General features: G+C 40.6%; 1 protein-coding gene across 1 annotated transcript in view; it reads right to left on the bottom strand.

The window, feature by feature from the left end:
- UMPS (uridine monophosphate synthetase) overlaps positions 1 to 13,537 on the bottom strand; it is a 50,183-nt gene that overhangs the window by 15,318 nt on the left and 21,328 nt on the right. Inside the window, exons 4-5 of the mRNA XM_010834280.1 lie at positions 12,419 to 12,594; positions 10,518 to 10,632 (exon numbers count right to left, since the gene is read on the bottom strand). Of these exons, the coding sequence (XP_010832582.1) occupies positions 10,518 to 10,632; positions 12,419 to 12,594 (291 nt within the window). The remainder of the gene's footprint in view (positions 1 to 10,517; positions 10,633 to 12,418; positions 12,595 to 13,537) is intronic.

The following is a 13,537-nucleotide window of genomic DNA, read 5'->3' as shown; positions in this document are numbered from 1 at the left end:
GATCCAGCGGATGTTGGCAACTTGATCTCTGGTTCCTCTGCCTTTTCTAAAACCAGCTTGAACATCAGGAAGTTCACGGTTCACATATTGCTGAAGCCTGGCTTGGAGAATTTTGAGCATCACTTTAGTAGCGTGTCAGATGAGTGCAATTGTGCGGTAGTTTGAGCATTCTTTGGGACTGGAATGAAAACTGCCCTTTTCCAGTCCTGTGGCCACTGCTGAGTTTTCCAAATGTGCTGGCATATTGAGTGCAGCACTTTCACAGCATCATCTTTCAGGATTTGAAATAGCTCCACTGGAATTCCATCACCTCCCCTAGCTTTGTTCGTAGTGATGGCCCACTTGACTTCCCATTCCAGGATGTCTGGCTCTAGGTGAGTGATCACACCATCGTGAAGATCTCTTTTGTATAGTTCTGTGTATTCTTGTCACCTCTTCTTAATATCTTCTGCTAGGTCCATACTGTTTCTGTCCTTTATTGTGCCCATCTTTGCATGAAATTTCCCTTGGTATCTCTGATTTTCTTGAAGAGATCTCTAGTCTTTCCCATTCTGTTGTTTTCCTCTATTTCTTTGCATTGATCGCTGAGGAAGGCTTTCTTATCTCTCCTTGCTATTCTTTGGAACTCTGCATTCAGATGCTTATATCTTTCCTTTTCTCCTTTCGCTTCTATTGTTTTCACAGATATTTCCCCAGCAAGACGGTAGGCACTGGAGTGACTTTGAGGAGATACCCCATGTCCAAGGGCAAAGGAGAACCCCCAGCAAGACGGTAGGAGGGGCGAAATCACATTTAGAATCAAACCCCATACCCGCCAGAGATGCTCAGAGGGCTCAAACATACCTTGTGCACACCAGGACCCAGAGACTGAGACAGAACTATGTTTGAGTGTCTCCTGAGGAGGTATGGGTCAGCAGTGGACTGCCACAGGGGCTCTGGGTACAGCAGCTTTGGGTATGGCATAAGCCCTCCTGAAGGAGGTAGCCATTCACTCCACCATAGAGCCACCAGAACTTACACAGGACTGGGAAGCAAACTCTTGGCGGGCACAAACAGAACCTTGTGCGCACCAGGAGAAGGGAGCAGTGACTCCACAAGAGACTGACCCAGGCTTGCCCGTAAGTGTCTGGGAGTCTCCAGTGGCGGCGTGGGTCGGTGGTGGCCTGTTGCCGGGTTGGGGGCACCGAATGTAGCAGTGCCATGGAACCTGTTGAAGAAGGTCACTATTATCTTCATTACCTCCACCATAATTTGGCCCTGGGTCAAATACCAGGGAGGGAACATGGCCCTGTCCATCAGAAAAAGACCCAGTTTCCCCCTCAGTCAGTCTCTCCCATCAGGAAGCTTCCATAAGCCTCTTATCCTTCTCCATCAGAGGGAAGACAGACTGAAAACCACAATCACAGAAAACTAACCAATCTGATTACAGGGACCACAGCCTTGTCTAACTCAATGAAACTATGAGCCATGCCGTATGGGGCCGCCCAAGATGGACGGGTCATGGTGAAGAGTTCTGATAAAATGTGGTCCACTGGAGAAGGGAATGGCAAACCACTTTATCTTTCAGGGTTGTATCTCTCTGCCTTTTCATACTGTTCATGGGGTTCTCAAGGCAAGAATACTGAACTCCCCAGGTCTGTAGGTGCCCAGTATGCTACTGATATCAGTGGAGAAATAACTCCAGAAAGACTGAAGGAACAGAGCAAAGCAAAAACAACACCCAGTTGTGGATGTGACTGGTGACAGAAGCAAGGTCCGATGCTGTAAAGAGCAATATTGCATAGGAACCTGGAATGTCAGGTCCATGAATCAAGGCAAATTGGAAGAGGTCAAACAGAAGCTGGCAAGAGTGAATGCTAACATTCTAGGAATCAGTGAACTCAAATGGACTGGAATGGGTGAATTTAACTCAGATGACCATTATATCTACTACTGTGGTCAAGAATTCCTTAGGAGAAATGGAATAGCCATCATAGTCAACAAAAGAGTCCAAAATGCAGTACTTGGGTACAATCTCAAAAATGACAGAATGATCTCTGTTCGTTTTCAAGGCAAATCATTCAATATCAAAGTAATCCTAGTCTATGCCCTGACCAGTAACGCTGAAGAAGCTCAAGTTGAATGGCCTTCTATAAAGACCTATAAGACCTTCTAGAACTAACACCCAAAAAAGATGTCCTTTTCATTATAGGGGACTGGAATGTAAAAGTAGGAAGTCAAGAAGTACCTGCAGTAACAGGCAAATTTGGCCTTGGAGTATAGACTGAAGCAGGGCAAAGACTAATAGAGTTCTGCCAAGAGAACGCACTGGTCATAGCAAACACCCTCTTCCAACAACACAAAAGACGACTCTACACGTGGACATCACCAGATGGTCAACACTGAAATCAGACTGATTATATTCTTTGCAGCCAAAGATGGAGAAGCTCTATACAGTCAGCAAAAACAAGACCAGGAGCTGACTGTGGCTCAGATCATGAACTCCTTATTGCCAAATTCAGACTGAAATTTGAAGAAAGTACGGAAAACCACTAGACCATTCAGGTAGGACCTAAATCAAGGCAGCTATTATCAAGTCTTAAATAGGTAAGTCATTCTGCTGAGGCCTACTCTGTAGTATATAAAACCTACAATGTGAAACTTGAAAAATAGCAGAGGCCTTCAATATTCTCTAGTCCCAGGGGAACATCTACTTTTTTTTGGTTAACCTGCAATGTTTTTTGTTTACTTAATTGAAAGCAAAATCTCGAAAAGGATGTCTTTCAAGTGTTATTTATAAAAATTAATTAGTTCTGTCAAGGTTAATAGGTATCCAACAGTGAAGTATTTCAGTATTTAAAAGCAACTAAGCTTTACCAAATCTATAATCTCATTATGTTCTCAATATTATCATTCCATCCACAGAAACACCAATTCTTGCATCTGCTCCTCTATACAGTGTATTATCCTTCCCTCAACACGTGTGTATTTATAGAGCATTTATGATGCACAGGGGTACTGTGCTAGAGAATATGCATTCTTCAGAAAGAGACCTCATCCTCAAGGGGTTTCTAGCCTAATAAACGTGTTCCAAATACCCTACATGTGCAAAATATATGTACAACAACGTTAAAGTGTATCCACAGTGAAATGACTGAACATATTATGGCCCAATTGTAACTAGGATACACTAAGGGGTTGTAGAAAAGGTACCTCTTGATGTGGGAACATAACACAGAAGCACATACACAAGTCACTTCAGCCATGTGAGACTCTCATTTTGCCATGACTGTAGCCGCCAGGCTCCTCTGTCCATGGGATTTTCCAAGCAAGAATATGGGAGTGGGCTGCCATTCCCTTCTCCAGAGGAACCCTCCTGACCCAGGGATTGACCCCATGCTTCTTATGCTTCCTGCACTGGCAGTGGGTTCTTCACCGCCAGCGCCACCTGGGAAGCCCCAGCTCCGCACGTGGAAACGTAAGACAGAGCACGTGCGCAAACATTCTCCATCCTCCATGAAGCAGAGCTGTTTTCATCTTAAACAGTTTTTCTGAGAACCAGATGTTCATAGTTCCAATCTTAAGGAAAGAGATAGAAAGTGGAATAGAATAAACTCCCATACTTGTGATAAGCAAGGTTTCTCATACAATAACCAATTCAGGAAAAATATTTCCAGACCATTTCTTCCCCGTTCAAAACAGAGTTATCCAGATGGAAGAATGTGAAGTTTGCCTCCTCCCACAAATACATCAAAAAATACATCTACACATGGAACAAGTCTCACAGAATACCTACAGAATGCTGGCAGAAGACATCACACTTCTGAAAGGACAAAAAGAATCTCCATATAACCAGGTAGGACCAAAAAAAAGAAAGGAATCTGGGCAGGACCTGCACCCCTTGGAGGGAACCGTGAAAGACCAAAGGCTCCCACACCCTCCTGGTGGGAAGAAGGGGGACTGAAAATATAAAGTATTTCTGAAAACTTCCCAAACTAAAGAAGGAAATATATCCAGGTATAGGAAGCGCAGAGGCTCCCAAACAGAGCTACACCAAGACATAGTAAAATGGCACAAGTTAGCATTTTAAAGGCAGTAAGAGGAAAACAATCGGCTTATTTCTCTACAGAAACACTGCAGGCCAGAAGGGAGTAGCAAAATATATATTTGAAGTCCTGAAAGAGAAAAATCTATAACCTAGAATACTCTAGTCAACAGCATTATCATTTAGATAGAAGCAGCGATAAAGAATTTCTCAGACAAGCAAAAAGTGGAAGAATACAGTTATACTAAACCTATTATGAAAGAAATACTGCAAGGGCTTCCCTAAATAGAAAAGCTGTATTAAAAGAAAATTAGTCAAAAAGTAAATCACTTAAATAAAGCTGGTATACAGATTAAAAGAAAAAAATCCTGTGTGAACGTTACAATAACCACAATGAACAGCAAAAGGATAAATATGAAGATGTAAAAGAGGACATCAAAATCATAAAACAAAGGAGATTAAAATGTAGATTTTTTTTTTTCAGAATGTGTTTGAGTCTATGATTACCAGTTTAAAGTAAGTAGATATATGAAGGGGTTAACATACTTGAAAAACAGGGTAAGCACAATTCAAAAACAAAATAGATTCACAAAAGAGAACACAAGCATAAAATAAAAGGAAATCACCAAACTGCAAAAGGAAAAAGGGGAAAAAGCAAATATAGAATCAACTAGAAAGCAAGGTTTAAAATGGCAATAAATACACCTATGAACAGTGACCTTGCTTCTGTGATGATCGAGACGGGTGGGAGGGAGGCTTAAGAGGGAAGGGATATATGTATACACGTGGCTGATTCACACTGACGTACAGCAGAAACCAACACTGTAAAGAAGTTATACTCCAGTAAAAAAAAGTCAATGGGCTAACTGCTCTAATCAAAAGATGCAGAGTGGCAAACTGGATTAAAAAACAGCAGACAATCTGTTGCCTACGAGAGACCCACTTTAGGGCAAAAGACACACACAGACTGAGTAGGAAAAGATATTTCCTGAAAATGGCAATGACAAGAAAGCACAATACCTGTGTCAGACAAAACAAACTTTACACCAAAGGCTGTAAAGGAAGATAAAGGACACTATTTAATGATAAGCACTACAAGAAGAAGATATTTACTCTTGTCAACAAATATGCATGCACCTAATAATAGGAGCATCACTACGAACAAAGCTAGTGGAGGTGATGGAATTCCAGTTCAGCTATTTCAAATCCTCAAAGATGATGCTGTCAAAATGCTGCACTCAATATGCCAGCAACTTTGGAAAACTCAGCAGTGGCCACAGGACTGGGAAAGGTCAGTTTTCATTACAATCCCAAAGAAAGGCAATGCCAAAGAATGCTCAAACTACTGCACAATTGCACTCATCTCACACGCTAGCAAAGTAATGCTCAAAATTCTCCAAGCCAGGCTTCAGCAATACCTGAACCGTGAATTTCCTGATGTTCAAGCTGGTTTTAGAAAAGTCAGAGGAACCAGAGATCAAATTGTCGATATCCGCTGGATCATCAAAAAAGCAAGAGAGTTCCACAAAAACATCTATTTCTGCTTTATTGACTATGCCAAAGCCTTTGACTGTGTGAATCACCACAAACTGTGGAAAATTCTGAAAGAGATGGGAATACCAGGCCACCTGACCTGCCTCTTGAGAAATTTGCATGCAGGTCAGGAAGCAACAGTTAGAACTGGACATGGAACAACAGACTGGTTCCAAATAGGAAAAGGAGTACGTTAAGGTTGTATATTGTCACCCTGCTTATTTAACTTATATGCAGAGTACATCATGAGAAACGCTGGACTGGAAGAAACACAAGCTGGAATCAAGGTTGCTGGGAGAAATATCAATAACTTCAGATATGTAGATGACACCACCCTTATGGCAGAAAGTGAAGAGGAACTAAAGTGTCTCTTGATGAGAGTGAAAGAGGAGAGTGAAAAAGTTGGCTTAAAGCTCAACCTTCAGAAAACGAAGATCATGGCATCCAGTCCCATCACTTCATGGGAAATAGATGGGGAAACAGTGGCTGACTTTATTTTCTGGGCTCCAAAATCACTGCAGATGGTGATTGCAGCCATGAAATTAAAAGACGCTTACTCCTTGGAAGGAAAGTTATGACCAACCTAGACAGCATATTAAAAAGTACACATTACTTTGTCAACAAAGGTCCGTCTACTCAAGGCTATGGTTTTTCCAGTAGTCATGTATGGATGTGAGAGTTGGACTATAAAGAAAGCTGAGCTCCAAAGAATTGATGCTTTTGAACTGTGGTGTTGGAGAAGACTCTTGTGAGTCCCTTGGACTGCAAGGAGATCCAACCCATCCTTCCTAAAGGAGATCAGTCCTGGGTGTTCACTGGAAGGACTGATGTTGAAGCTGAAACTCCAAAACTTTGGCCACCTCATGCGAAGATCTGGCTCATTTGAAAAGACCCTGATGCTGGGAAAGATTGAGGGTGGGAGGAGATGGGGACGACAGCGGATGAGATGGTTGGATGGGATCACCAACTCAATGGACATGAGTTTGGGAAAACTCCGGGAGTTCATGATGGACAGGGAGGCCTGGCATGCTGCAGTTCATGGGGTCACAAAGAATCGGACACGACTGAGCGACTGAACTGAACTGAATATAGGAGCATCTAAATACATAAATACTAACAGGAGACTTTAACACGAAACTCACAACAATGGACAGATCCTCTAGACAGAAAGTCAATAAGGCAACAGAGATCCTAAATGATACAATAGGAGAGTTAGCCTTAACTGACATTTTCAGAACACTGCACATTCTTTTCAAGTGCACATGCAACGTTCTCTAGGCTTGACCACATACCAGGGCACACACACACACAAAAAAAGCCTGAACAAATTTAAGAGGTAAAGAGGATAGAAATTATTTCGAAAATCTTTCTGACTACACAGCATGAAACAAAAATCAGCCACAGAAGAAATGAGAAAAAAACAATTACATGGACTTTACAGATAATCATTCAAAATCTGTGGGATGGTGCAAAAGGGTTTTTTAGAGGGAAGTTCATAGCAATATAAGCCTTCCTCAAAAAACAAGAAAAATCTCAAACAGCAGAATCTACTACCTAGAAGAATTAGAAAAAAGAACAAAGCCTAAGTCAGCAGAAGGAAATAATCAAGATCTGCGAGGAAAAATATGAAATAGATTAAAAAACAATAGATAAAATCAATGAAACCAAGACTTGGTTAAACAAAATTGACAAACCTCTGGCCTGGATTATAAAGAAGGAAAGAGCCCAAATATGAAATGAAAAAGGAGAAATAACAACCCATACTGCAGAAATACGAATGCCATAGGACAGTATTATAAACAACTCCGTGCTAACGAATTTGCCAGCCTAGAAGAAATGAAAATATACAGCTCTTCAAAACTGAAGTAAGAAGAAACAGGTGATGTGAACAAAACTAGAAGTGAAACAAAATCTGTAATTAAAAAAAAAAAAGAACAAGCTCCCGACAAACAAAATTTAAGGACCATGTGGTTTTACAGGTGAATTCAACCAAACATATAAAGAAAAACTAACACATTTGAGGACCCTTCTCAAATTTTTCCAAAAGGTTGAAGAGGAGGGAACACTCAAAGATGTTTTATGAAGCCACCATCACACTGATACCAAAACCAGACAAGTATACCACCACAAAAGAAAATTACAGGTCAATACCTTTGATAAATATAGATGCAAAATTTCTAAACAAAGTATTAGCAGACCCAATCCAACAAACATAAAACAGATCATACACCATGACCAAGTTAGATTCACTTCAAGATCACAAGAATGGTACAATATACGAAATCAATATAATACACCACATTAACAAAGAAAAGTCACATGATCATCATACAGAAAAAAAGCAATGGTGGCAAGCTGAAAAGCCTTCCTGCTAAAATCTGGAACAAGACAAGGACGCCAACTCTCATCACTTCTATTCAACATAGTATTGGAAATCAGACAAGAAAAAGAAAAGGTATCCAAATTGGAAGGGAAGAGGTAAAACTGTCATTTTATGCACATGCACACATGCATGCTAAGTCGCTCAGTCGTGTCTGACACTTTGCGACCCCATGGACTGTAGCCACCAGGCTCCTCTGTCCATAGGATTCTCCAGGCAAGAATGCTGGAGTGGGTTGCCATGCCCTCCTCTGGGGATCTTCCTGACCCAGGGATCAAACCTGGGTCTCTTGCCTCTCCTGCACTGGGAGGCAGCTTCTCTACAGCACTACCTGAGAGGCCCTCTGTGCAGATGACATGATACGGTGTGTAGAAAACCCTAAAGAACTGATATTTCAGCAGCGTAGTGGGATACAAGATTAACATTGAGAAGTTGGTTTCATTTCTTTAACAATATCAGAAAGGGAATAGAAAACAAAAAACTAAAAAACTTTTAAAATCACACAAAATAAACCCAAAATACTTAGAAATAAACCTGACCAAGGAGGTGAAAGACTTATAAGCTGAGAACTATAAAACGTTAATAGAGAAAACTGAAGATGATTCAAAGAAATGGAAAGATATCCCATTTTCTAGGGTCAGAAGAATTAAGATGGCCATACTACCCAAAGCAATCTTCAGATTGCACCCTCACCATACACAAAAATAAAATCAAAATGGGTTAAAGACCTAAAGACGTCACATAATAAAACTCTGAGAACACAGGCAAAACATTCTCTGACATGACTCGTACCAGTGTCTCAAAGCAATAGAAACAAAAGCAAAAATAAACAAATGGGAACTTACCAAACTCACAAGCTTTTGCACAGCAAGAAACCATGAACAAAACAAACACAGTCTATGGATGGGGAGAAATATTTATTCGCACATGTGACTGACAAGGGCTTGATTTCCAAAATGTACAAACAGCTCATGCAGTTCAACAACAACAAAACCCAATCATGGGCAGAAGACCTAAATTCTCCAAAGAAGACACACAGATGGCCAACAGGCACGTAAAAAGGGATGTTCAATATGGCTAATCACTAGAGAAGTGCAAAGCAAAACTAACAGCGTGGTACCTGATGATAGCAAATGCTGGAGAGCGTGTGGGGAAAAGGGAACCTCCCACAATGCTGGCGGGATGTACACTGGTGTAGTCTCTAAAGACCAGTAAGGAAGTTCCTCAGAAAGCTGAAAGTACAGTTGCCACATGATGCAGGAATCCATTCAAAAGACACACACGCTCCTGTGTTCACAGCAGCACTATTCACAATAGCCAAGACATGGAAACAGTCTGAACGTTCAATGAGTAAAGATGGGTGACACAAACATGCTCACGTGCACGCACGCGTGCGCATACACACTGGACTACTACTCAGCCACAAAGAGAACGAAACAACGCCATCCGTCCAACATGGATGGACCTACACAGTCTCACACTGAGGAAGAAAGACAAATCCCCTATGATACCACTGACACGTGGAATCTAAAATATGACACAAATGAACACACCGACAAGATAGAAGCAGACTCCCAGACAAAGACAACAGACTTGTGCTCGCCAACTGGGAGGCAGACTGGGAAAGCAATGGAGTGGGAATCTGGGGTTAGCAGATAGATTCTATTATATATAGAATGGATGAATAACAAGGTCCTATTGTATATAGCACAGGGAACTATATTTAATATTCTGTGATAAACTATCATGGAAAAGAGTATTTTTTAATGTGTATATAGGACTTCCTTGGTAACGCAGTGGGTAAGAATCCACCTCACAATGCAGGAGACACGGCTTCGATCCCTGGTCGGGAAGATCCCACAAGCCGCAGGGCAACGAAGCCCTAACCACAACTACTGAGCCTGTGCTCTAGAGCCCACAGGCCACAATGGGAAACTTGGGCACCACAGTGAAGAATAGCCCTGGCTCGCCCTGACAGGAGAAGGCCCATGCACTGCAACAAATAAATACACACACACACACACACACACCCCTTAATCACTTTTCTGTACAGCAGAAATTAACACAACATTGTAAATCAACTCTATCTCAATAAAAAGGTAACACAAAAAAGAAGGCTTATTGAGTTCCATAGGACATTAACCTAGATCATTCCTTTATTAACTCAAGACTATCAGTGGGAAAGTTCGCAGTTTTTGAGCCACTGCAATTGTATTTCGAAGACTGCTACAAGTGTTATGTGTTCAGATAAGTTTGAAAGACATGACAGAACCCTGCATGTCCACAATGAAAAGTCACAATAAACATTAGCAAAACAAAGATTCCGCAAAGTCCTAAACAAATGTCTGATTCTGTTTAGAGGATTCCTCCTTGAGCACAGAACACCTGTTTTTTGGCAATATCTTCAAAACATCAGTTGGGAAACAATTATCAGTTTCTAGGCTTATTTCAATAAAAAGTAACCTTCTAGATTTTCATCCTAAAATTAGACTGCAAGCTATTTTTGCACATCTAGGTTTTATTTTGCTGACTTGGAAAAAGCAGCATTTTAGAGGAATCATTACCAATCAATAGGCTTACCTCCTGCTTCTAACTGAACTCCTGGAGTCAAGTGAAGAAATTCTGGTTTCATGCTTACTCGGGAGCCAGAAATAAAACCAATCACAAATTCAGAATGTTCTTCAGCCATTTGCACCTGAATGGAATGTAACAGATGACAAGACAGCAGTTAACCACACCGAACGTAAGAAACTCTGCTGTCTTATGGATGTATTTTCTCATGTCACATTGAACTCATATCTAAACAGGTAATCTTAGATATGAATCTACATACCTGCTCCACTAAGACCCTAAAATAACTCCTATCCCCTTCTCCCATAAGCAAACACTAAAAACACTAAAAATCCTATCCTATTTGCATCGAAAATCTAGATGCTCCATTATTATCTATTTTTAATAATGTTTAGGGACCTACCTACTTCCAAAAAGGATATAAATCATACCCTAGAATACATTTATAATGATATAAAGCTACACTGAAGTCTTACTGCCCATCTACACATATATCCAAGGACAGCCACCACATAAAAACGGCTGTGCTGTAAAGAGCTAGCTGAAGAGGTGTGAAGACGTGTGAAGCCACCTCCACAGCTTTCCCTATACTTTAACACTGCCTCCACAATTTCTCTTCCATTACCTCACATCTTTAGAAGATTCCCTAGGTCTGCCTAACTCTTTTTCCGCCCCCTGCCTAACTTTCTAATTTGGTTCTTCCCTGAGGCCCAGACTGTTTCATTCTTGCTACTAAGTACTACCACCTACCAATAATCAATGTACTGTCCTTGAGCCAGATCCAGAATGCCAAATATTAACACTGACTCATGGACCCTCTGCTAAGTGAGCTGGGAAATCACAGACATTTATGGTCAAATCAAGGGTAGGGTTAATACCTGGCCCTAGGGCCATGAGTTTTTCACAGTTCCACAACCTTTGAAATATGAAAAATAAAGTTTTAATTTTTACATGGGAATTTATTAAAATAAAAGTTCCTACTACTTTAAAAAGTAGTCTTTAAAATATATGCAAAGGTAATCCATCTCATCTTTCTAGGTGACTATCCAACTAGGAAACTTGCCCAGAGGAGAATGTGAAGAGGGACTTTATAAGCAGATGATTATCCATCTCTTATGCTGTTCTGGTGTGCAGGGGGTGGGAGCTGGGTATGGTACATTAGAACATGTATGGTGCTATAAGAACTTCCCTGGCGGCTTAGTCGGTAAAGAATTCACCTGCAATGTGGGAGACCTGGGTTTGATCCCTGGGTTGGGAAGATCCCCTGGAGAAGGGAATGGCAACCCACTCCAGTATTCTTGCCTGAGAATCCCCACGAACATAGGAACCTGGCGGACTGAAGTCCATGGAGTGGCAAAGAGTTGAACACAACTGAGCGACTAAGCACACACATAAGAATTTTTAATAATGGGGAGTTACTAGAGGAAATAACGTGTCTGGACTCTAATTAAGAGCTCTCCTATAGAACCCCAATCAATATCAAAGACTGAAAAAGATAACCCACTTCATGGGCTGCTGTCATGAGAACGTGTATCTTTGTGACTCAGGAAGATTCCAAGAAACTGGAAAAAAGCTCTTCAATTTCAACTCATGGGGAGATGGTAAAAACTCTATCTTAAAGGCCAGGTACATACAGACACATATGTTTATTTGACCCAATATCTGTGTTTCAATGTTTCTCTTGTAGTACCATTCAAATCTCTTTAGTGTCTGCTATAAGACATAAAAGGCTACTAACCATCAGTGTATTCTAGCCAACTAGTATTACTATACTGCCCCAGTAACAGCAGCTGATTTGTTGTTTTGGGCAGCAAGTCCACAGACCCCAAATGCAGGTATTTTCTTTCCCTGTAACATCTAGTGCCACAGTCCTGCCTTCCTTGCCCCAGTCCCTCTCCTCTGTCACTTACTGCTGCCTCAGTGTAGCTCCCAGTAGCCAAGGTGCCAGCAGAGCTCATTTCTGCAACAAGGAGGCACGCCCGGTGCAGTGGCAGGCCGACTTCTTCCAGGCCTTTCACAACTCCTGAGCCGGGCACGGCGTGAGCATTCACAAGATCTGCCCAGGAAGCTATTTTAAAGACCCCACCTCAGAAAGGGAAAAAAAGATGTTTGTCAATTTTCAAACAAAAACCTTTAACTTTTAACTCAACCAACCATCTACAATATGGAAATAATCTAATAACATGCTAATGAAACAGTGAAGCACTTCAAGAATTTTAGTAACTATCAGTGGACCTATTTGTGAAAAATAAAATTTTCCATCTGCTTAGCTAGTTGAGAAATAACAAGGAGAAAAAAATCTTGTAAGCTCGATACTTAGTTTATTAGCAAAACTGGTAAGGGTGTTTTTCTTTGCAGGCTGATGTTTGTGGCCATCAGTAAGATTTATGCAACTGGAAAGGGACTCCAGTGAAGACAGGTGTATTGAGGTCAAAGATAGCAAACTGAAATTCCTCTGAAGATGACAGATTTTCACTCTGTAGGGATATCTCAGGAACTTACCAGCTCTTAAATCTTCTTCCTGTTCCTTAGGTTTCACTAGCTCTTCAAATTTCAATAAAGCAATTGTATTCATTTTAAAAGCAGAACAATAACTCAAGTAGATTTTTGAAAAAACTATATGCAAACTTGTAGAAAGCTTGTATAACTTTTTCAACAGTCAGTATCTTAAGCATATGAAGTCATTACAAACAAATCTATTCTTAAATAAGTAGCTTAAGAATATGCATATATTACTTTAAGAAAAAATTATCTTAAAAGATGCTTATTAAAGAACAATGTCTGTTGTAAGGTTAAGTGAAAACAAAAAAGCATTACATAAATATGACAGAAATTTGCATAGATGAATGGGTAAAAGAAGCATTTTTACTAATGTATGCTCTACTCTGAGTTCCTATTTAACACTTTTAAAAAAGGATGTGTATCAACAGATCTTTTTCTGCTAAAAATAAATCTCACCACTTTATACTACTTTTTCCTTATTTCCTGTATCTGCGATTTTCATTCTCCAAAGATGCAGAACTGTGTTT

Source organism: Bison bison, unplaced genomic scaffold, assembly GCF_000754665.1.
Source record: "Bison bison bison isolate TAMUID 2011002044 unplaced genomic scaffold, Bison_UMD1.0 scf7180017864032, whole genome shotgun sequence".
NCBI lineage: Eukaryota > Metazoa > Chordata > Mammalia > Artiodactyla > Bovidae > Bison > Bison bison.
The sequence above is the reverse complement of the archived record's forward strand: the minus strand, read 5'-3'. Positions and strand labels throughout refer to the sequence as shown.